Source organism: Aethalodelphis obliquidens, unplaced genomic scaffold (genome assembly GCF_003676395.1).
Source record: "Aethalodelphis obliquidens isolate GAN/ISIS:26980383/991018 unplaced genomic scaffold, ASM367639v1 scaffold9, whole genome shotgun sequence".
NCBI lineage: Eukaryota > Metazoa > Chordata > Mammalia > Artiodactyla > Delphinidae > Aethalodelphis > Aethalodelphis obliquidens.
In genome coordinates, this window is record NW_020837953.1 from 38,261,512 (window position 1) to 38,282,183 (window position 20,672).

General features: G+C 46.1%; 1 protein-coding gene across 8 annotated transcripts in view; it reads left to right on the forward strand.

The window, feature by feature from the left end:
• The window catches only part of UBR4 (ubiquitin protein ligase E3 component n-recognin 4), a 127,023-nt gene that overhangs the window by 38,577 nt on the left and 67,774 nt on the right, over nt 1-20,672 (forward strand). For 5 of the 8 annotated variants that reach the window (XM_027109972.1, XM_027109971.1, XM_027109973.1 and 2 more), the window contains exons 30-54: nt 831-932; nt 1,253-1,353; nt 1,603-1,801; nt 2,175-2,363; nt 2,786-2,849; nt 4,379-4,570; nt 5,110-5,180; nt 5,271-5,418; nt 5,843-6,070; nt 6,733-6,903; nt 8,317-8,499; nt 9,368-9,526; nt 9,871-10,023; nt 10,485-10,712; nt 11,011-11,168; nt 12,104-12,275; nt 12,522-12,723; nt 13,566-13,729; nt 14,172-14,388; nt 15,245-15,461; nt 17,395-17,458; nt 18,120-18,254; nt 19,253-19,427; nt 20,131-20,214; nt 20,305-20,445. In XM_027109972.1, coding sequence (XP_026965773.1) covers nt 831-932; nt 1,253-1,353; nt 1,603-1,801; nt 2,175-2,363; nt 2,786-2,849; nt 4,379-4,570; nt 5,110-5,180; nt 5,271-5,418; nt 5,843-6,070; nt 6,733-6,903; nt 8,317-8,499; nt 9,368-9,526; nt 9,871-10,023; nt 10,485-10,712; nt 11,011-11,168; nt 12,104-12,275; nt 12,522-12,723; nt 13,566-13,729; nt 14,172-14,388; nt 15,245-15,461; nt 17,395-17,458; nt 18,120-18,254; nt 19,253-19,427; nt 20,131-20,214; nt 20,305-20,445 — 3,917 coding nt within the window. The remainder of the gene's footprint in view (nt 1-830; nt 933-1,252; nt 1,354-1,602; nt 1,802-2,174; nt 2,364-2,785; nt 2,850-4,378; nt 4,571-5,109; nt 5,181-5,270; nt 5,419-5,842; nt 6,071-6,732; nt 6,904-8,316; nt 8,500-9,367; nt 9,527-9,870; nt 10,024-10,484; nt 10,713-11,010; nt 11,169-12,103; nt 12,276-12,521; nt 12,724-13,565; nt 13,730-14,171; nt 14,389-15,244; nt 15,462-17,394; nt 17,459-18,119; nt 18,255-19,252; nt 19,428-20,130; nt 20,215-20,304; nt 20,446-20,672) is intronic. The other 3 variants (XM_027109975.1, XM_027109977.1, XM_027109976.1) reach the window with 2 other exon arrangements.

A 20,672-nucleotide genomic window follows, 5' to 3' on the forward strand; every position in this document is an offset into this window, starting at 1 on the left:
GTTCCTGTGACCTCCTGCTACCATCAATGAAATGTACCAACACTAGCTTCTTTATGTTGTTAATTAATAGATTATGATTGTGCTTTTTAACAGAAAGTTCTATACTTGTGTGCGTTTTGTGTTCTTGTGGACACGCATGAAAGGTTACTTGGAATCTTCTTTTGTAATTAATTCTTAGGAATAAACGTGCTGTACTAGATGTGATGAAGTGTACAAAGGAGCATGATAAAATTTCTAATATTTTTGTAACCATGCTTCTGAGATAGGTGTTCTGTGGAATTAGGCGGTCTCATAGCATTGTTTGACCTTGATAGTATAGGCCATGTTGATGTAGGAGAGTCTTACGGAACAGGTGAATAAGTTACAGTTTTATCCCACTGAGAACTGTACAGATAAAGGGTTCCAGGTATTGGGATTTCCTGCCTTTTTGTTGTTGGGGAATCCAGGTTTTCATCAGGGGCTGCCTTTTCTTTTTCTCTCCCTCCCCACTTCTCTTTCGTCCCCCCTCCCCCCTTCAGTGTTTCCCTCCCTTCCTTCCTCTTTCTAACAGTTTGAAATAACAGCAGTGATTCTTGGAACTCTTAGCCATCGACTACATCAGTTATCTCAGATTTTAGGAATTTTTAAATTTTATTTCAGTTTAATTCCTCAAAAATTTATTGAGCACCTACTGTATGCCAGGGTTTATGCTAAGCTTTGACAAAACAGAATTGAATATTGCCCTCAAAAGGTGTAGCCGTAAACAGACTTTGGATTTTTAAAGGTCAGGATTAGCAGGACATTGAAACAGCCCTTGTTTCTGGTAGTTAATTTTTCTTTTGGATTTTCAGTGGACTGGATGAATCCATCTTAGAAGAATGTCTCCAATATTTGGAAAAGCAACTGGAAAGCAGTCAGGCTCGTAAAGCTATGGAGGAATTTTTCTCTGACAGGTGAGCTATATTTTGTTCTCCTCAGTGAACATTTTTGAATGTCTCCTGGAAGTAGGGACCTGTCTTTGTTGACTTGGGTGTTCTTTCTCAGGGAAGTCAAAAGCCTGCTTAGGTGTTTGTACCTCTGGGAGGACTTCAGTTAACTGCTGACTCCTTGAGGTTATTGGTGGAGGGGGTTGATTTCATGAACACCTGGCATTGTTGACTCACAAATGACCAGTTCCCCTAGAGGGGATGAGATTGTGAAGAAATAGAAACGGATGCCTAATTTTATGTGAAGCTTAATGTGATTCTTCCATTTTTACCCTCTTGACTTTCAGTGGAGAACTTGTGCAGGTCATGATGGCAACAGCCAATGAGAACCTCTCTGCTAAATTCTGTAACCGAGTTTTGAAATTCTTCACCAAACTCTTCCAGCTGAGTGAGTGACAGCTTTTAGTAATCTTCTTAAGGGAACTTTGATGTCCAGCTAATGACTGTGCCTATCTTCTGTCCAAGTATAACTATGGCATGAAAATGCTAACATGTGGAGAGAATCCCTCAGAGATAGTTTGGAAGGAAGTCGAAAACTTCCTTGGAGCCTTTCCCCCTTTCCAGGCTCACAGTCTGCGCCTTCCTTCCTTTCCCCCTGCCCTCCTTCACTGACCTTCGCCTCTCGGTCTGTCTCCAGCTGAGAAGAGCCCTAACCCGAGCCTTCTGCATCTCTGTGGTTCCCTGGCACAGCTGGCTTGCGTGGAGCCTGTGCGTCTCCAGGCCTGGCTCACCCGCATGACTGCATCGCCCCCCAAAGATTCCGATCAGCTGGATGTGATCCAGGAGAACAGGCAGCTTCTACAGTTGTTGACCACGTACATTGTTCGGGAAAACAGGTAGGGCACCTGCATTTATTTCACGTGTTCTAACGGCCCCAGAAGTAAGGTGAGATCATGCCACTGTCTTTCTTTCAGGAATCAGTTGTGAACATTTTCAGTGATTTCATAGCTCCCTCTCAGTAGACTCAAGGAATCTAGTGGCTCTTCTTGATTTTTCCCATGGAAAAACTTTTGCAGTGACTTGGCACGTCAGTTGTAACGGGGATGAATGTTTTGTGCTTTAGTAGCCCAAGTCCACAACTGGGCTTACTGTGTATGGTCATGCATTTAATGTTTAAATTTAAACTCCTTAATTAACTCTTATAAATTTAGAAGTGTACAGTCAGATTCCTGTTGATTACTTACCAACTTCCTGTTTCTTTTCTATCAGCCAAGTCGGGGAAGGTGTGTGTGCTGTGCTGTTGGGCACCCTGATCCCCATGGCAACAGAGATGCTGGCCAATGGTGATGGGACTGGTTTCCCTGAACTCATGGTTGTGATGGCTACCCTGGCCAGTGCAGGTCAAGGTGCTGGCCATCTTCAGCTTCATAATGCTGCTGTGGACTGGCTGAGTAGATGGTAAGAGGGTGAAATTGGAGGAATGCATCTGTATGTTACAACATTGCTCTTAGAGAAAAGGGGGATAATTAATTACAGGCTATTTTCTGTAGCTCAGAGTGAGTATAAAAGAAATTTGAATCTCTGCTTTTTTATTGGGGATTGAGGGAGTAGCCAGTAACTGTTCAGTTTAGATTTAATCTTCATTATTTTATTAGTAGGATTTTCTGTTCATTATTCCTGGGAGAAGTCTTGGGGAAAGTGTACCACCTGCCACTGATAGGAACAGAGCCCCCAACTTCTGATTACCCACATAATTTTCTAAGAATGCCTTTGGTTCACAGTGTCCACAAATTGATGTGAGATATGTGAAGATGCTTCCCTTCTTTGATTCCTTAGATGATTTTGTGTGTCCCCCCCTCCTTTTTTTTCCTTTGGGACAGCAAGAAATACCTGTCACAGAAGAATGTGGTCGAAAAACTGAATGCCAATGTAATGCATGGAAAGGTAAGACAAGTGAGGAGTGACGGCAGTCAGGGAGTGGTGATTCTTATCTTTGTGGCCAGGTAGAAGTCTCCTTCCTGTTGGTTTCTGTCCCTGGCTAGCCTACAGAGGATAAGGCCTATAATCTCAAAGGCCTGGAAGTGTGTAATTGCTAACTGCATGCCCTTAGGCCTCTTCTCGGTGGCAAGAAGTGATAGGAAGGAAATATTCTGGTAAGCAGACATCCAACAGAGTCCTTCTTAAAACAGTGAATTCCTGCTATTTTTAGGTATTGGCATGCTCTGGAAAATTGTCCCCTGCTCCTGCATTGGAACTGTGTGCTCTGAGTGTTATACGGAGTTACGGTCTCCCTCCTCAGCTCCAGTCCAGATGCTAGAATTGTTTACTTTACCTGAAAGTTCAGGTCACTGTGCTGAGAAAAAGGGTGGAAACTGGCAGAAATCTTGCATTCAGGCATTTTCTTCCCCCACCCAACCCATGAACTTGACATAGTGGCTAAGAGCAGATAACTGGCCTCTGACCCACCACAGCACCATTCATCTCTCCCTGCTTTCTTGCTGATATTTATCCTTTCCACACTGAACTGTTAAGAGTGCAGAGTGAAGGAACTTAGAAATCTGAGGCTTTGATGCCAGACTTTTGGGTTTTTTTAGGCAAGCACGAACTATCTGCAGTGATATGCTGGAAAAATTTTCCCTTGATCTCTGAAGCTATTCCTCCCCTACTGCATTAATTAAAAACCCAGTAATTTAAATATCTTCCACTAATGGTTAAAAAAAATGGTAACAGCAGGAAAAAAGCCAATGAGAGCTTATTCATACTTTTAATATAGCTTTTTTTCTTTTTTCTTGAGGTGTAATTGACATAGAATATTATATTAGTTTCAGATGTACAACATAATGATTTGATATTTGTTTTTATTGCAGAATGATCACAGTAAGTCTAGTTAATACATCACCATACGTAGTTAACAAAATTTGTTTTTTCTTGCAATGAGGACTTTTAAGACCTACTCTCTTCATAACTTTCAGATATGCATACAATAGTATTTATTAACTCTAGTCACTATGTTGGACATTACATCCCCATGACTGACTTATTTTATAACTGGAAGTTTGTACCTTTTGACCCCCATCACCCATTTCGCCCACCCTCCTACCCACTGCCTCTGGCACCACCAGTCTGTTCTTTGTATCAGTCTGTTTTTTTCTTGAATGATTTTTGTCTCCATTTTAACTTTTTTTTCTTGATTTCCATCGTACTTCATTTTATAAAATTTTTTAAAGAGTTGTCTTTGTGCTTAAGAAAGAATGAATCACACTGATTCAGTACAGTTTATTGACCAACTACATGTAGTCATAGTGCTACGAGCTGAGGAAATAGATAATTAAAACATGTTGTTTTTCTTCTCTGCTTTTATACTATTCCTTTGATATTGAGCTTTATTGGAAAAAGCTTGAGAAAACACAGTTTACATAATAACCGAATATGGAGAACTGAGGTTTCCGTGGTGTGGTGGTCTTCTCTTACAGCATGTGGTAGTCCTGGAGTGTACCTGCCATGTTATGTCTTACTTGGCTGATGTCACCAATGCCTTGAGCCAGAGTAACGGTCAAGGCCCAAGTCACCTCTCAGTGGATGGGGAAGAGCGGGCCATTGAAGTGGACTCAGACTGGGTGGAGGAGCTGGCAGTGGAAGAGGAAGACTCCCAGGCTGAGGATTCAGTAAGTAAAGTAACCACCATGGTCATGGCTGATCAGCACTTGCAGAGCTCACACTAACAGTCCTTTGGCCCTCCCTCTAGCCCCTGGGAGCTTCAGAACTCTTCCCAGCCCTTGTTGCTTTCTCACAGCTTACATGACTAATGCCAGACTGACTTTCCAGGCCTGCAGAGCAAGCTGTCGGGCTCTAATCTCCTAGGGGAAGGACTGTTTAATAAACAGATGCCTTCCTCCATCTAGAGGCGCTTGTCATACAGTTCCTTGGTTTTTGCATCCAAAATGGAGTTTCAAAGATGAGTCTTCATGGGGATGGTGTGAGCTTCCTTGTAGAGAAAGCATAAGATTTATTTTTTTCTTAGCCACAAAACCTTAAGGTCTCACCTGAAATTGCAGCATATTTATAGCCTGCAAGCTATCTCCAGTTGGAGTAGGTTTCTACTGGTCATTTATGAGTCAGTGGTTTACTCTCCGTAGGGTGTGTTTTTATGGGTCCCTGTGTAGAAGGATATATTTCTGATTAAAACTATTCATTATCTTTGAAGGATGAAGATTCTCTTTGCAATAAATTGTGCACTTTTACCATCACTCAGAAAGAATTCATGAACCAGCATTGGTAAGAGTAGTTTTTCGTTTCAGGTGAGGGTTTGCTGGGCCTTGATTGTTGGGACTTCTGGGCTCATTGACTGGTTCTCATTCTTCGTAGGTACCACTGTCACACCTGCAAAATGGTTGATGGGGTGGGTGTGTGTACAGTATGTGCCAAGGTGTGCCACAAGGATCATGAGATTTCCTATGCCAAGTATGGATCCTTCTTCTGTGACTGTGGAGCCAAGGAAGATGGCAGCTGTCTGGTGAGAGATTGGAACATTCTCTCGGCTATAAAGGGTGACTTGTGACACAAATGCTTAAGCCAAACTGGGAAATTCCCATATCACCTTCATGGTGGCCTGGGTCTAGGACTAAGTTCTGGTTGTCATTGATTAGCTATATAGTCATGGCCTATGCACTTCACTTAGAATATTAGAACTTGCAATGTCCTTAGAGATCTTGCAGTTTTTTCAAAGACCCCCTCCACAATTTCAAGACCTATTGCTCTGAGTGGGTAAAGTACCAGACATTAGGTGAATACAATGAAGATCAGAATTCAGGCTTTTGGATAATCTTTAAATGGTTAGCCAGTGTCTCCTTTGGGTCAGATTTTCCTTCAACATCTTAGGCAGTATTTCATCTATGCTTGTGGCAAGACTTGGGGCCTCTGACGTTTTCTGTCCCTAGGCTCTAGTGAAGCGAACTCCCAGCAGCGGCATGAGCTCCACCATGAAGGAGTCAGCATTTCAGAGTGAACCCAGAGTTTCAGAGAGTCTCGTGCGCCACACCAGCACCTCCCCGGCTGACAAGGCCAAAGTCACCATCAGTGACGGAAAGGTTGCTGATGAAGAGAAGCCCAAGAAGAGCAGCCTGTGCCGCACAGTGGAGGGCTGCCGGGAGGAGCTGCAGAACCAGGTGGGCTCCGGTGGCGTCCAGCACGGGGGCCAGAGCACAGAGCCTGGCCAGCTGGTCCATGAGCGATCAGTGCACCAGGCTCTCCTTACGACTCCACTAGTGGGCGTGGGGTTGTTTTCTCCTCTCTCTAAATTTACTGATTTCCAGTGGAATATGAATAGTGTGTGTTGTCAGTCACTACTTCATAAGGAAGAATTTATGACTGAGGAGTGTTTGGGAATTTTGTGGGAGGGTAAATTTTAGTTGTGTAACACTCTAGAACACACTTTCTTGGTCAGGCTTTCTCATCTGAAGCACAGAATACAGAAAATGATTTGAGCGATTATTTTCTCAGTTTTCACTAGAGGCATTCTAGATGCATTGGGGAGAAGTTAACTAATTATACGTGGTGGGTGCGTTCAAGCACCTATCCAAGTAGGATATCGACGTGGGATCCCGGGTTTAGGAAGATTGCTCTAGGTTAGTAGCACAATAGCGTATTGACTGGAATCAAATCCAGTGTTATTGGAGAGAGTGAGATGAGGGCTGGAATATCAAACTGAAGTGAGGAAAGTGGGTTCTGGATTCTGTGGGTAGTTACTAGCAAGATTGTGGTGATGAGTATGACCCATTATTTTTCTGTCTCTTTTTTTTTTTCACTTGTGTATTTGGATTTTTCTCAGGCCAATTTCTCCTTCGCTCCTCTCGTGTTAGACATGCTCAATTTCCTCATGGATGCCATTCAGACCAACTTTCAGCAGGCTTCAGCTGTGGGGAGCAGCAGCCGGGCTCAGCAGGCCCTCCGGGAGCTGCACACAGTGGACAAGGTGGTTGAGATGACAGACCAGCTGATGGTGAGTGTGTCAGGGTCTGGGAGTTAGGTGCATGTGGGAACCAGCACGTTGACTGAGATGCCAAAGTGTGCTAGACATTCGGAGGAATATATTCAGAACTTAGAATTTAAGATACCGTGACATCCAGTGTGAAAATCAGCATGTGAGGTGTGTCTTCCAGAGAAGGGAATCCAGAGGTCATTCGGACAAACCCAGTGAGTAAGTTTCCTTTTCAGTTCACATAAGCATGTGAACCCCTGGATGTGAGGAACGACGTTTGGGGGGAATTACAATGGTTAGAAATTTCTTCTGTATGTAAAATAGAATATCTCCTTATTGTATCTTCTCCCCTAAGGTTCACCTTGTTTACAAAAATAATGCTTGTCCTCTTCGGCTTAGAGCCATAGATTACCTTTAGGTCATCTTCCTTTAATTCTTCCTATGACTTGGGTTGTAAGTTGTAAGTCATTATCCACTTTACACCTGCTGCTTAGCACTGACTGTAGGACCCCTGGCGTGGTCTGCCTGGAGTCTTCAGCAGCTGTGTAAAGTAGTAGGAAGTAAAGTGTCGGCATTTCCGGAAGGGAAATGTGAAAATGAGTGAGGTTACACAAATAGATCTCACAAGGTGACTGCTTTTAAGGGAAACATAATCACTTGGTAATACACACACATATATTCTGGTATTTTATTAAACATCAGTCACAGTTGGGAATTCCCTGGTGGCCCAGTGGTTAGGACTTGGCGCTTTCACTGCTGTGGCCTGGGTTCAATCCCTGGGCAGGGAACTAAGATCCTGCAAGCCATGTGGCGCAGCCAAAAAAAAAAAAAGGCGTTTAACATTTTTAAAAAGTGAATACTTTGTATTAATTTAGCTTCATGCAACATTCACTGCATTGTTCTTATTGGACTGACAATAATTTTGATGAATTTACCTAGCTGTCTATGGATTAGAGATTGGAATCCATTGCTTTAATTAATTAATTTTTGGCTGCGTTGTGTTGTCGTTGCTGTGCTCGGGCTTTCTCTGGTTGCAGCAAGCGGGGACTACTCTTTGTTGTGGTGCGCGGGCTTCTCATTCTCGTGGCTTCTCTTGTTGCGGAGCTCGGGCTCTAGGCGCACGGGCTTCAGTGGTTGTGGCGTGCGGGCTTCAGTAGCTGTGGCTCGTGGGCTCTAGAGCGCAGGCTCAGTAGTTGCAGCGCATGGGCTTAGTTGCTCCGAGGCATGTGGGATCTTCCTGGACCAGGGATCAAACCTGTGTCCCCTGCATGGCAGGCGGATTCTTAACCACTGCGCCACCAGGGAAGCCCAGTCCCGTTGCTTTTGAATAACTAAATTGTGCAGTGTCTCAGTCACGTGAATAGCATGTGTATGAATCCACTTGATCTTTTTTGCCTTATTACTGCCTTCTCTCTCTGCTTCCCTCTTTGCCAGGTTCCCACATTAGGTTCCCAGGAAGGTGCCTTTGAGAATGTTCGGATGAATTACAGCGGAGACCAGGGCCAGACTATTCGACAGCTAATCAGCGCCCATGTGCTCAGGAGGGTGGCTATGTGTGTGCTCTCCTCCCCTCATGGGCGCCGCCAGCATTTGGCTGTCAGCCATGAGAAAGGCAAGGTGGGTCTTCCAATTCCTTCCCTTTCATTTGAGGTCATGTTTGTCTTAGGTGCTGAGCAAAACAAATAGATGACTATACTCAGATTGGCCCTCAGGGAAAATGTCTATTGGGTTCCAGCAAAGCTTCAGGGACAGAGCTCAACAAACTTCTACTTGAACCCTGAGTTACTTTATTAGACTTAGGACCAGTGTGACTAGAACAGAGAGTCTAAATAATTAATTCCCACTCTATTGTGGGAACCCCTAGGCGAAGGTAACGACTGGTGGTTTCCTAGGACACCGTGGCTCCCAGTCTTTCCCATTTTGGCCACTCTGAGGACACAAGTGGGGAGAGAAGAGTCTTCATAGGAAGGCTCAGTGATCCTTATTTAGTTCTTTCCTGCCCTCCCAGCCCTCTAAGAGCACAAGGAAGTTTATCGTGTTTTATAGAACCAGGAGAGGTTGGAGGAGAGTATCCTAACTCACACTTTTCTATATTCTGACTTCTTCATTATCAGTAAAGTTGTTGTAATCACACCTTAAGTGAAAAACAAACTAGAGATTAAAATAGCTCTAAAATCCTTTCAAAAACATTCTCGGTGAAAATGAGAAGGGACAGTAGTATATGGGAATTGTTTAAATATTTTATGAACTGATTATACAAAGAGAAGTTGGTTTCTTTTGTCATCTCTAGAAGGAGGAGATGAAAGGCATTCCATTCTTTTAACCAGGGGATGTATGACTGGTATTGGTCTTGGAGTTTCCTAAGAGACTTGCCCACCAAAAAAGCCTCCAAATCAGTAGCTCTAGTGAAGGAACGTTTTTTTATTGCTCTGTGTTCTCTGAGAGGATGTGGGTTAAGAATAAATTGGTAATTATTCCTTTGCAGATCACTGTCCTGCAGCTCTCAGCTCTCCTGAAGCAAGCAGATTCCAGCAAAAGGAAGCTGACTCTGACCCGCCTGGCTTCTGCCCCAGTCCCCTTTACTGTGCTGAGCCTCACGGGGAATCCGTGCAAGGAGGACTACCTTGCTGTTTGTGGGCTGAAGGTAACAATCCTGATCCAGGTTTGGTTCTGTTAAGCTATGGACCCCAGGCACCTTCTCTCCCCTGTTTTCAGCACCACTTTCTCTTATTCATTGTTGAGATCAGAACTTAAAAGCCATTGGGAACACAAAAGAAATCTCTGAATTTCTTCCAGATCTTCCAGATTTCTTTTGTATTGGAAATAATCTTTGTGTGTTCTTGACACTTGAACATGTTACTAGACAGTCTGAGTACTGTCTGGAGGCAGGGAATATTAGGGAAGAAAAGGCAGCATTAGAACTCTGAAATTAATTAGGCTACTTTCCAAATCAGTTTTTAACCATTCTGTTCCTTCAACCATGTCCAGGACTGCCACGTGCTGACCTTCAGTAGCTCAGGCTCTGTGTCGGATCATTTGGTTTTGCACCCCCAGTTGGCAACAGGGAACTTCATCATCAAAGCCGTGTGGTTACCTGGTTCACAGACTGAGCTAGCGATCGTCACTGCAGATTTTGTCAAGGTATAGTTACAGCCCTTTGATGATCTCATCCTAGGATGGTTTTGCTTTTAAATCCAGAATGCCTGATCTCCGTTATATGTGCTAGCGTCTCTTAGAAATTAAAAACGAAAAATCCTAACATTTTGTTGCTTTTTGTTATGTTGTTGAGCAGGACCTATCTGTGTGCAGGTAGCAGAAAATTGATTCTGGTTCAACATCCACTGTGTCCAATTCACAGCTGTTAATTACTGTACTTGGTATAGAATTTGTTGATGTGTATCTCTCCTCTGCTCATTCCTAAGAGACAGTGGAAAGATACTTGATCATCTTGTGCTCATTGTCTAGCACTTATAGGTGCTTGCTGAGTGGAGATTGAGTGCTCATTCCTCACTGATTGCAGCTCTGTGGGTTCACCAGGATAGTTTGGGCATGGGACTGAAATGGATCTCCCTTATTTGATCTTTCTTCCCTCCATTCTGCAGATTTATGACCTGTCCGTTGATGCCTTGAGTCCAACCTTCTACTTTCTCCTGCCCAGCTCAAAGATAAGAGATGTTACCTTCCTCTTCAACGAAGAGGGAAAGAACATCATTGTTATAATGTCTTCGGCTGGGTACATCTATACCCAGCTCATGGAAGAGGCCAGCAGTGCCCAGCAGGGACCCTTCTATGTCACTAATGTGCTGGAAATAAACCACGAGGACCTGAAGGTTAGAGCACATGGCACTGTTCCCTTCTATGCCAGGTTTAATCAGCCTAGCAAGGCTTCTGTTGTTCGTTTCTCTTTTTTCTTCTAACTTTTTATCTAATAGCAAAAACTTTAGTCCTTTAGGACTAAACTTGAAGTTCCTGTATTCTCTTGGTATTTTTACGGTTTCCTGCGGGGATCTCATACTTTAAGAATGAGACCCCATAATCATGGTGTAAAATGAATGAGCAGCCAGAGCAGAAGCTGGTGCCCAGGTAGCATGAGAAGTTAATGCGGATGTTGTGTCTCTGTTGTGACAGGACAGTAACAGCCAGGTGGCAGGTGGCGGTGTGTCTGTCTACTACTCGCACGTGTTGCAGATGCTGTTCTTCAGTTACTGTCAGGGCAGGTCGTTCGCAGCCACCATCAGTAGGACGACGCTGGAGGTGTTGCAGCTCTTCTCCATCAGCATCAAGAGGTGGGGATGAGCACTTAAAGGTGAACTGCCACAGCACCCATGTTCAGCAGGAGAGCTCCGCCCCTCGCAAGGGCTCGCCCTTCCCTGCTTGGTGTCTTTAAATCAAGCGGTGTCCAGTGTTGGTAGGTTGGGCGGCCTGCATGGTTTGTCTCCCACCGTGGAGACCCCAAGCTGTAACAGGTAGTTTGGGGAGCCACTGTCACTCAAAAGGAAAAGCTAGGGTCAGGATAGCAAATGTGACTTTAATTTGATTACTGAGTTTTGAGAAGAGAATGTAAGTTTCTCCTAGACACTCGTGCTGCTAAGATGCCCTTTAAGTTTCCCTCCTGCGGGGTTGATCAGTAAATAGAACATGGTGTCAGCAGATGGGGCGAGCTTGGAGCTTGGGGAGGTGGAGGCTGCCATCAGACTTCTAGGTGACAGGGGTGTGTGAGGTAGTGAGTGTTTTATTTAAGGAGGAGGCAGCAAAGTTTTAGGGTCTCTTCTCCTCTTTCTTATCTGCCACTGAAAAGCACTTTCTCTCTGGCCTGTATTTTGTGAATTACCCGGTTTGAGATGAAATAAAATGGATACCATTCATACGTAGCTTGATGTGCTTGGAAATTCTTAAAAGGACAATGGGTCATCAGTCTCTGGCAGCTCCGTGGCCCTATGCAGTTGACAGCCTTATGCACATAGGGCCACCTATTCCCTCAGACCGTAGAACCCAGCAGCTGACTGAGATCCTAAACCAGGACTCCTGCTGGGGGCGCACATTGGGGTGTATGAGAGTATTTATGTGGCTTAGAATAAGACTGAGACTTGGGTAATTTGAGTCCTTGGGTGGGTATATTGCTCTGAGAGTCCAGTGGTTCGTGAGGATGGCCTTTAGGTCAAGAAAAGAACTGTTAGATGGTGATTGACACCCTAACTGTGGCCACTTTTGTTGTCTGTAGTTCCAATGGTGGCAGTAAGACGTCTCCTGCCCTTTGCCAGTGGTCTGAGGTGATGAACCACCCTGGCTTGGTGTGTTGTGTCCAGCAAACTACAGGAGTGCCCCTGGTAGTTATGGTGAAACCAGACACTTTCCTCATCCAGGAGATTAAGACTCTTCCTGCCAAAGCAAAGGTCAGTGCCCCGTTCTCCCATCACTTGAATAGACTGTGAACCTGCTCTCTTTTTATATTTGTACGTCATGTCACTTTGCCAGCTCTTTCAGTGGAGGCCTATAGAAGAATTTTCTCCTAGACGCCTTTTCTTTGGCAGCCTCAGCACCCCCTCAGTTGACCACGAATCCAGTTGCTTCTCTGCCTCTTTCTGTAGGTTCTGATCTGTAGGTGCGGGAACCACCACTCCTCTGTCCCCTCCTCCTAGATCCAGGACATGGTCGCCATCAGGCACACAGCCTGCAATGAGCAGCAGCGGACAACGATGATCTTGCTGTGTGAGGATGGCAGCCTGCGCATCTACATGGCCAACGTGGAGAACACCTCCTACTGGCTTCAGCCCTCCCTGCAGCCCAGCAGTGTCATCAGCATAATGAAACCTGTTCGAAAGCGCAAAACAGCTACCATCAGTAAGGCCCCTCCTCAGAAGACGGGTGGGGTCGGGGACTTAGAGTAGACCGTTGTAGATAGCCGTGAAGAAACAGGGACTGTCCTGCTTGTGCGGCTCATAAAGGTAGAGACTGTGCTAGCTAGTTTCTCAGAAGCAGAGTCAAGGTTCCGGAGGCCACTCAGCATTCTGTGCACGGCAAGCACCTGTTGGCTGTCCACTTCAGGCAGCAGTTCCTAGGTGCCCACGAAAGAATTCTCTCTTGGACCTGGTTTGAGATGGTTTTCTCTGGGTTTAAGAAAAATGGCTTCCCTGAGGTGGTGTGCAGGGTGAAACTGATTGAGGAGTAGATCCTTTGGCTGGTTCATTCTCGCCGACTGGTGTAGAAGCCGTCATAGGTGTCTGAGCTGGAAGTCTTTGCTCCTGAGTGATGGAGGAGGACTCTTCAGGGAGTGGAAGCTTGAGTTTAGGAGTGAGTGACTCGGGTTGAGCAAAGATCTTTACAGGGTTCACCCCACTATCTGGAATTTGTTCTAGAGTCTGTGTTTGAGATAATCATGCAGCTCATCTTCTTATAAAGGAATAGTTTCCTTTGTTTATTTTAAATAAACCAGCTCTGAGAGAGCTTGTTGTTATTAAGTGTAGCCAATACTGACATCAGATTTCTTCGCCCCGCTAGGTTGTGTTGTGGTTGGGGGTGATGACTGTTGGACAGCTGACCGCGTGTAGGCATCATACTGATGCAAACCTTATAATCCCGAGTTGGCCTAGAAAGATTAGGGAGTACGTGTGAGCTTAGGAGCACAGAGGTGGTGGGGATCGCACTAATGTTGCTCCGTGGCAATCTGATGCTGTTCTCCACAGCAACTCGCACATCTAGCCAAGTGACCTTCCCCATTGACTTCTTTGAACACAACCAGCAGCTGACAGATGTGGAGTTCGGTGGTAATGACCTCCTGCAGGTCTACAACGCACAACAGATAAAGCACCGGCTGAATTCCACTGGCATGTATGTGGCCAACACCAAGGTGAGGACTGACTGCACCGTGCTGGGTTCATTCGCTGGGTAGAAGGACTCGAGGACACATTTAGAAGGTTTGAGGACACATCTTCTCTTAGAATGCAAGACTCACAGTCATTAACCCTTGATTCTAGTTTCATGGGCCCTAGAATTAATGAATATTCTCACTTCCATGCCAAAGGGCTCCTATTCCCATGTTGTCAGTAGGGTTACTGGGCACAGGGCAGCAGGAGGTGGTTAATGCTGGGGAGAAAGAAGCCTGAAACTGAAGAGTCTACTCCCTGCTTCTGTTTTCCCATCCTTGGAAGAAAAGAAGTCAGTGCTGAGGAGTTAAAGAGGATAAAGGTCTTTTGTAGGATCACACATTGTGTCACTGTCACAGGAAGGATCGAAAGTTTGTCCTTAAGAACTTGCAGTAATTGTATGATATGTGCCTCTTCTCCCTCCAGCCTGGTGGCTTCACCATTGAGATCAGTAACAACAACAGCACTATGGTGATGACAGGCATGCGGATCCAGATTGGGACCCAGGCAATTGAACGGGCCCCATCATATATTGAGATCTTTGGCAGAACCATGCAGCTTAACCTGAGTCGCTCACGCTGGTTTGACTTCCCCTTCACCAGAGAAGAAGCCCTGCAGGCCGATAAGAAGCTGAACCTCTTCAGTGAGTCCCCAGCCCCTGGCATAGACTGTATCCTTCTCGTTATGAATTCTGACTGGGTGGCCACTTCTCTGTGGCTTTCCAGTATTCTAGGAACCCTCTGCTCTACTGATAGCTCTGTGGTCTCTGCCATCATGCAACTTTGAGCTTCGTTTGAGATATAAAGGAAACAAGATTACAGGAAAGGGATATACTCGAGAATGGGAGGGGTAAAGACAGGGTAAAACTCTGCTTCAGGGCTCACTTCTGTAGGGTTGGGTAGCCTTGCAGATGGGGCTGCCTGCGTGTGTAGGCAGCAAGATTAGCATGTGAAATTGCAAGGCTTTCTTAAGGCGCAGATGCAGGCCTCAGGGCACATGTCACTGAGAGATGGTTAGCAATGCCTTTAAACCCTCAGAGTACACATCCCTGAGCCTTTCATAGGACGGGCAACGTTCCCTACCATTTACTGGCCACCTGTCTGATACTTTTCCTTCCAGAAACAGTTGCTCTTGGTATTCATTCATGATGATGATCTGTGCTTTGAACAAAAGGAGTGTTTAGAGATCCCTGGGGGTGGAGTTGGGAGACACGGTAACCTAATAGCACCAGAGGATCCCTACACTGGTGTTTGGGGACTCTTCTTCTGAGTGGGAGACTTCATGGGCTTTTGGTCCATGGAACTGTTTCTACACGTATTCAGCACCTATACAAGATGAAAGTGCTACTGAAGTCTCAGGAGATAAAGTTCCTCTATGCCTGTGAAATCGATGAGGCTTGGAACTTTGTCCAAACTAGTCTGGTCTTTGCTTTGTAGGTGGTGGTGGTGGTAACCCTTCAGAGAATGTGCTTCCTAAAAGCTTTCTCTTGCTTACTGCAGTTGGGGCCTCGGTGGATCCAGCAGGTGTCACCATGATCGATGCTGTAAAAGTCTATGGCAAGACTAAGGAGCAGTTTGGCTGGCCTGATGAGCCCCCGGAAGAATTCCCTTCTGCCTCCGTCAGCAACATCTGTCCTTCAAACCTGAGCCAGAGCAATGGCACTGGAGACAGTGATTCAGCTGCCCCTACCACCACGAGTGGAACTGTCCTGGAGAGGTACCAGCACTGACAGGGGCTGAATTCAGTTCTCACCAGTTCTCACTCTCCCAGCAGAACCTGTGTCTCGAGAGAGTGAGCCTCTAAGTGTCCCAAGTCTGGCCTGTGATTTTTTCAGGATTTCACTCAGTGTCTCCTTAGTGTGCCGACAAGGCCTGGAGGCGGCTCAGAGCCATCTGACTCCCAGGACTCTGCCTGGACCCTTCTGTCCCTTCCCTTCTCTTAATAAGCTCAGGTACCCTTTGGAGTAGCCAGAGGCTGCTGACCAGAAGAGGCTTAAGCCAGTATTATAGATTAGGATCTAGTCTTGCTGAAGTTATAGGGAAAAATCTTCCCTTTCATTCCGATTTCATCGTCTTCTCATCTTCCTCTGCAGCAGCTATTTCATGTGGTAATAACACTGCTGGCAAGAGGCTGTCCCAGGCATCTTGTGGCAGAGTTCAGAGCCTCCTGAGGCTCCCCCCAGTGGCCTTCTTAAGCATTGCGCTTGGCTTCTTTGCGCTAGGGAGCTGCTGGTTTGCCGTGGCAGATGCGGGATGTAAGACGTTTAGTTCTTACATTGTAAGTCGTAGGAATAGCCTGGCTTGGAATCACGGCCTCCTGCCAGCAGCCTCCCCACCCAACCCCTTTTCTCTCTCTTTCTTCCGCCCCCCACCCTATTCTTATATTGTTTGCTTAGGATGTATTTCCAGGTTTCTCTGAGCTTCACATTTTTTTCCTTTTTTTTCTTTTGCTTCTCCCCCAAGTTCTGAAACTGAGTCCCTAACCAAGCTGGACCGGTTAGTATGCCCTCTTTCTTTTCTCTGCACGAGCGAGTGTGTGTCAGAGAGTGGTGTAACCGATGGCGTGGCTTTGCGTTGATTCCGCTTCTGTGGAAAAGTCCTCCTGCTTCTTTCTGTTCTGGTCATTGCATGGCTGCAGAGCTGTCCCGTGTCAAAGTGGAGAATGCGGAGGGTTGTGCGTGCGTGCTTGGTGTCGGCCGCTTCAGACTCTTGGCGTCCCCTTCCTTACCCCATCCCTCTCTGCTCCCTCTCTACAGTGGATGAGAAGCGGGGAGGGGGCGCCGGGACAGTGCAAAAGTTCTACTGTCTGAAAAGCCACCAGAGAGCTTGTTCTGTCCACCGTGGTTTTATGTCCCAGGTCTCTCTTTCCTGGCTCTTTACTGCCTTCCTCTGCCCCTTGACCTTTTCTCTCCAGCTGCCTTCTCCACACTTTCCCCTCTCTGTCCAGAGCTTCAGCCCTCAGGATGTTGGTCTTTTCACTGTGCTGCATTAAACCCACAGGAGTGAGCCCTTGGGAGCGTGTCACTTGGTACCCTTCAGTGGTTGGGTTTCCTGTCCTTCCCTTAGAGAAAATGGCCCAGTTTCCTAAAGGTGCTTTATAGTACCCTTTGAACGTTGGCAATTGGCGTGCACCTGAAAATACAGTTTGTTCTCTTCTCCGTACTTGGGGAACTCATACGAAGTGCCTTTGTGCATTTACTTGGAGGTGTAAGTAAAATATAACCCCAGCTCTCCCAGTATAAGAAGATGGTTTTAACCTTTCCCTTTGTGTGTCCCCTCTGCCTACTGATCTATGGGGCACCTGAGCTTCGGGTCCCATTGCATCAAGACTGTTAAGCCCTTCTCAGGGATCCCTGCCACAGGCAGCAGGAGGAAGCACATTTATCCGCTTTGAGGAAGAAAAGCCCTGTCTTTGAGTTACGGATTATGAACATGGCCTCAGGTTGATCTCCGAGCAGGAGCCAGGTTTCTTCTGGCCTGTAATACAAGGAAACGATATGCATGGTGCCTGTGGCAGGTCTTATTGTGCTTTGATTTTGTGTTTGGCATTCATTAGCTGTCCCCAAGGTCCTCACGACTGTAGTCTGCAGGCTAAAGCACCAGGCAGAGAGAAGGGTTGTTGCACTCACACCACTTTTCTGTCTCCCTAGGCTGGTTGTGAGTTCTTTAGAAGCCCTGGAAAGCTGCTTTGCTGTTGGCCCAATCATCGAGAAGGTAAGTTACTTTTTTTTTTTTTTTTTTGCGGTACGCGGGCCTCTCATTGCTGTGGCCTCTCCCGTTGCGGAGCACAGGCTCCGGACGCGCAGGCTCAGCGGCCATGGCTCACGGGCCCAGCCGCTCCGCGGCATGTGGGATCTTCCTGGACCGGGGCACGAACCCGTGTCCCTAGCATCGGCAGGCGGACTCTCAACCACTGCGCCACCAGGGAAGCCCCAAGTTACTTTTTTAAAGCACATGGGAGCTTTCTGAAGAGGCAGGAAGTCAGTGGAGTCATCAGAGGCCTCGAAGCCTTGCAGCTAAAGAACATTCATAGCATAATCTTGATTTGCAAAGATGCTCCAGAGGAGTCTTCAGCTTAAGGCCTTATGTCCTGCTTTTGGGGGACCCATAGTGAGAGTGTTTTGTACAATAGGATGAATAGTCAATGTTCTGATTAAAGAACATTGTTCTGGGAGTCATGACCTTGGACTCTCTTTACCTGTATTGTGGGAGGATTGTAATTTCTGAAATTCTTTGTTTTGCTCCTTGCGGTCCGTGGAGCCTAACCTAGTCCTGGTGGCCGAGAAGGGAGGAAGGCGTGGGGGGCAGCATGTGGGCAGTTTATCCTGCATGGATTTGGTGGGGTTAGTGACAACCCTGCTGTCTTCTGCATCAGGAGAGAAACAAGAATGCAGCTCAGGAGCTGGCCACTCTGCTGCTGTCCCTGCCAGCGCCTGCCAGTGTCCAGCAGCAGTCCAAGAGCCTTCTGGCCAGCCTGCACACCAGCCGCTCAGCCTATCACAGCCACAAGGTAATCAGGGGTGCCTTCTGTCGAAGCGTAAGTTGTGGTACTGACAGGGAATCAAGCAAGTTGGCTTTTTGGATGTAAAGCAAAGGCGTAGCAAAGTAAGGCGGGGAGAGGAGAGCGTTGAGATTAGACCCACACATCCTAAAGTTTCTCCTGAGAAATTAATAACTATCACTCAAAATGAGGACAAGCCAGTAATGGGCCACTGGTTTGCATTCATTTTGTTCTGTTATCTAATTGGATCAGGAAGATTTAAGGAAGGGAGGGGAGGGGTGCTTGAGGAGGGGTGGCTGCTCACTGGAAGAGTGGGGCGGGAAGTCACTCAGGAGGTCAGGGCTCCTGGTGTTTCCACTCCTGCAGCTGTGCCACAGCCCTCAGTGAGGTGTACTTGCTTGTGATGAATTTGGTAAGTGGTTGTTGGAGAGACTGAGGGGGAAATCTGGGGAGAGAGGGTCTCACCTATAAAAGTAAGTAGCGACTGAAGGCAGTAAGTTAGGCCAGTTTCTAAAAATGGGAGAGACTGTTGACAGTTCAGATCCGTGAGGAGGAAGCCGCCAGCCCAGATGCCTTGGTGCCTCCGACCCAGAGAGCTGAGAAGTGCGAGCTAACCTGCTGAACCTGTCAAGGAAAGGCGGTTTTGGAAACATAGCTTTGGTATGAACCTGCGAAGAAATGACTTCCATAGGGAGGAGATCCGGGATGTTGTATGTAGCTCTGGAGAATTGGCTGGTATTTCTAGTTTTCCTATCATACTTCGGTACTGATTTCATGGCTTTTGATTTTTTTTTTTTTTTTTAAGCGTCTTTACTGTTTTATTATATGAAGAAGTTGAACTGTGTTGGGCTGCTTTGAAGGTTTGTTCCAGGTAGTCAGTGGTAACTAACCTGTTCTCTTGAGAGGAGGTAGCCAGCCTGATGGTCTGTCGGTTCCCCTCTCCTCTGTGCTTTAGCGCCCAGGCCTTCCTTGCTTTTGGTTCATCCTCTGTGATTCTTTTGTTGTAGGATCAGGCCTTGCTGAGCAAAGCTGTGCAGTGTCTCAACACATCCAGCAAAGAAGGCAAGGATTTGGACCCTGAGGTCTTCCAGAGGCTGGTGATCACAGCTCGCTCCATTGCCATCATGCGCCCTAATAACCTTGTCCACTTTACGGAGTCAAAGCTGCCCCAGATGGAAACAGGTGAACTTGGCCTGTATGGCCGTGGTCCTGAAATCTGCTTGCTACACCACCTTCTTTACTCTCTCATCTTCTTCTTGTTCTCACTGGCTTCTGACTGACATCATGCTCTGAGACAGGGATTTTACTCTCTTGTCTTTATATCTTGAAGGGCTTTTGACATTAAAATTGTATCGTTCTAAGTAAATACTGTTTCCAGTACTTACTCCTTGGATTGCTCTTGAGTTTATTTAGTGCTCTGGACATCAGATATAATCTGTCTCCGAATTTACTACTTCTTTAAGATCTTCAGGGTAAAGTTAAGCTTGTGCCCTGGTTGCTTGAAAGTAATAGGATCATGTCTTTTGCTTTCGTGCTGTATTTCGTGCCAGTATTTTATTAATATCTGTAGCCTTTCTCAGTGCTTGATTCTATTTCCTCCGCTCTCCTCACGTTGGCTGGGTACCAAACCTGCTTTGCTTTCATCAAATAGAGCTTATTGATGCCTTTACAGTTCTGTTATTTACATATTTCCATATGCTGTCATCATCCTGTTCCTCCTCTAATACTATAACTCACGAATCATTCTAGAAAATTGCAGATGTTCCCCTAGCTTTTAGAAGTTGAACAGTTGCACCTGAGATCTCTGAATCTGCTGTAAGCTCCTGAATGCTCCCCTTCTACTTAATTCTAACATACAATGTTTTCTGTGATATTCCTTTCCCAGACTGTTTTTTTCCTAGATGTGCCTGCTGGAGTCTAGGGATAGTTGGCATATTGACTGGGGCCCCACTTGAAACTCCCTCCCCAGGCAAGCTTCCTTGACCTGAGTTAACCTTAAAACAAATTAAATTCCATCTTAGATTTACCATCGTTAATAATTTTTTTTTCTCCTGCTTAGAAGGAGCGGATGAGGGGAGAGAACCTCAGAAACAGTTGGAGGGAGACTGCTGTAGTTTCATCACCCAGCTGGTGAACCACTTCTGGAAACTCCATGCATCCAAACCCAAGAATGCCTTCTTGGCACCTGCCTGCCTGCCAGGTATCATGTTAAAAGGGATACTTGATAGTGAAGCCTGATGTAAGTTTTTTCTTGGAACAGATTGAACTCTTCACCTTTAGCCTTCATCATCTGTCTCTTCCAGAGTGGATATTTAGTGAATATTTAGGAAACAGAAGCCTGTGAGATCAGTGTTCCTGATAGAGGAATTTAGTAGTGTAGCAGAGAAGTAGGACTTTCTTGTATCTCTCATGTCGGATTGAATACTT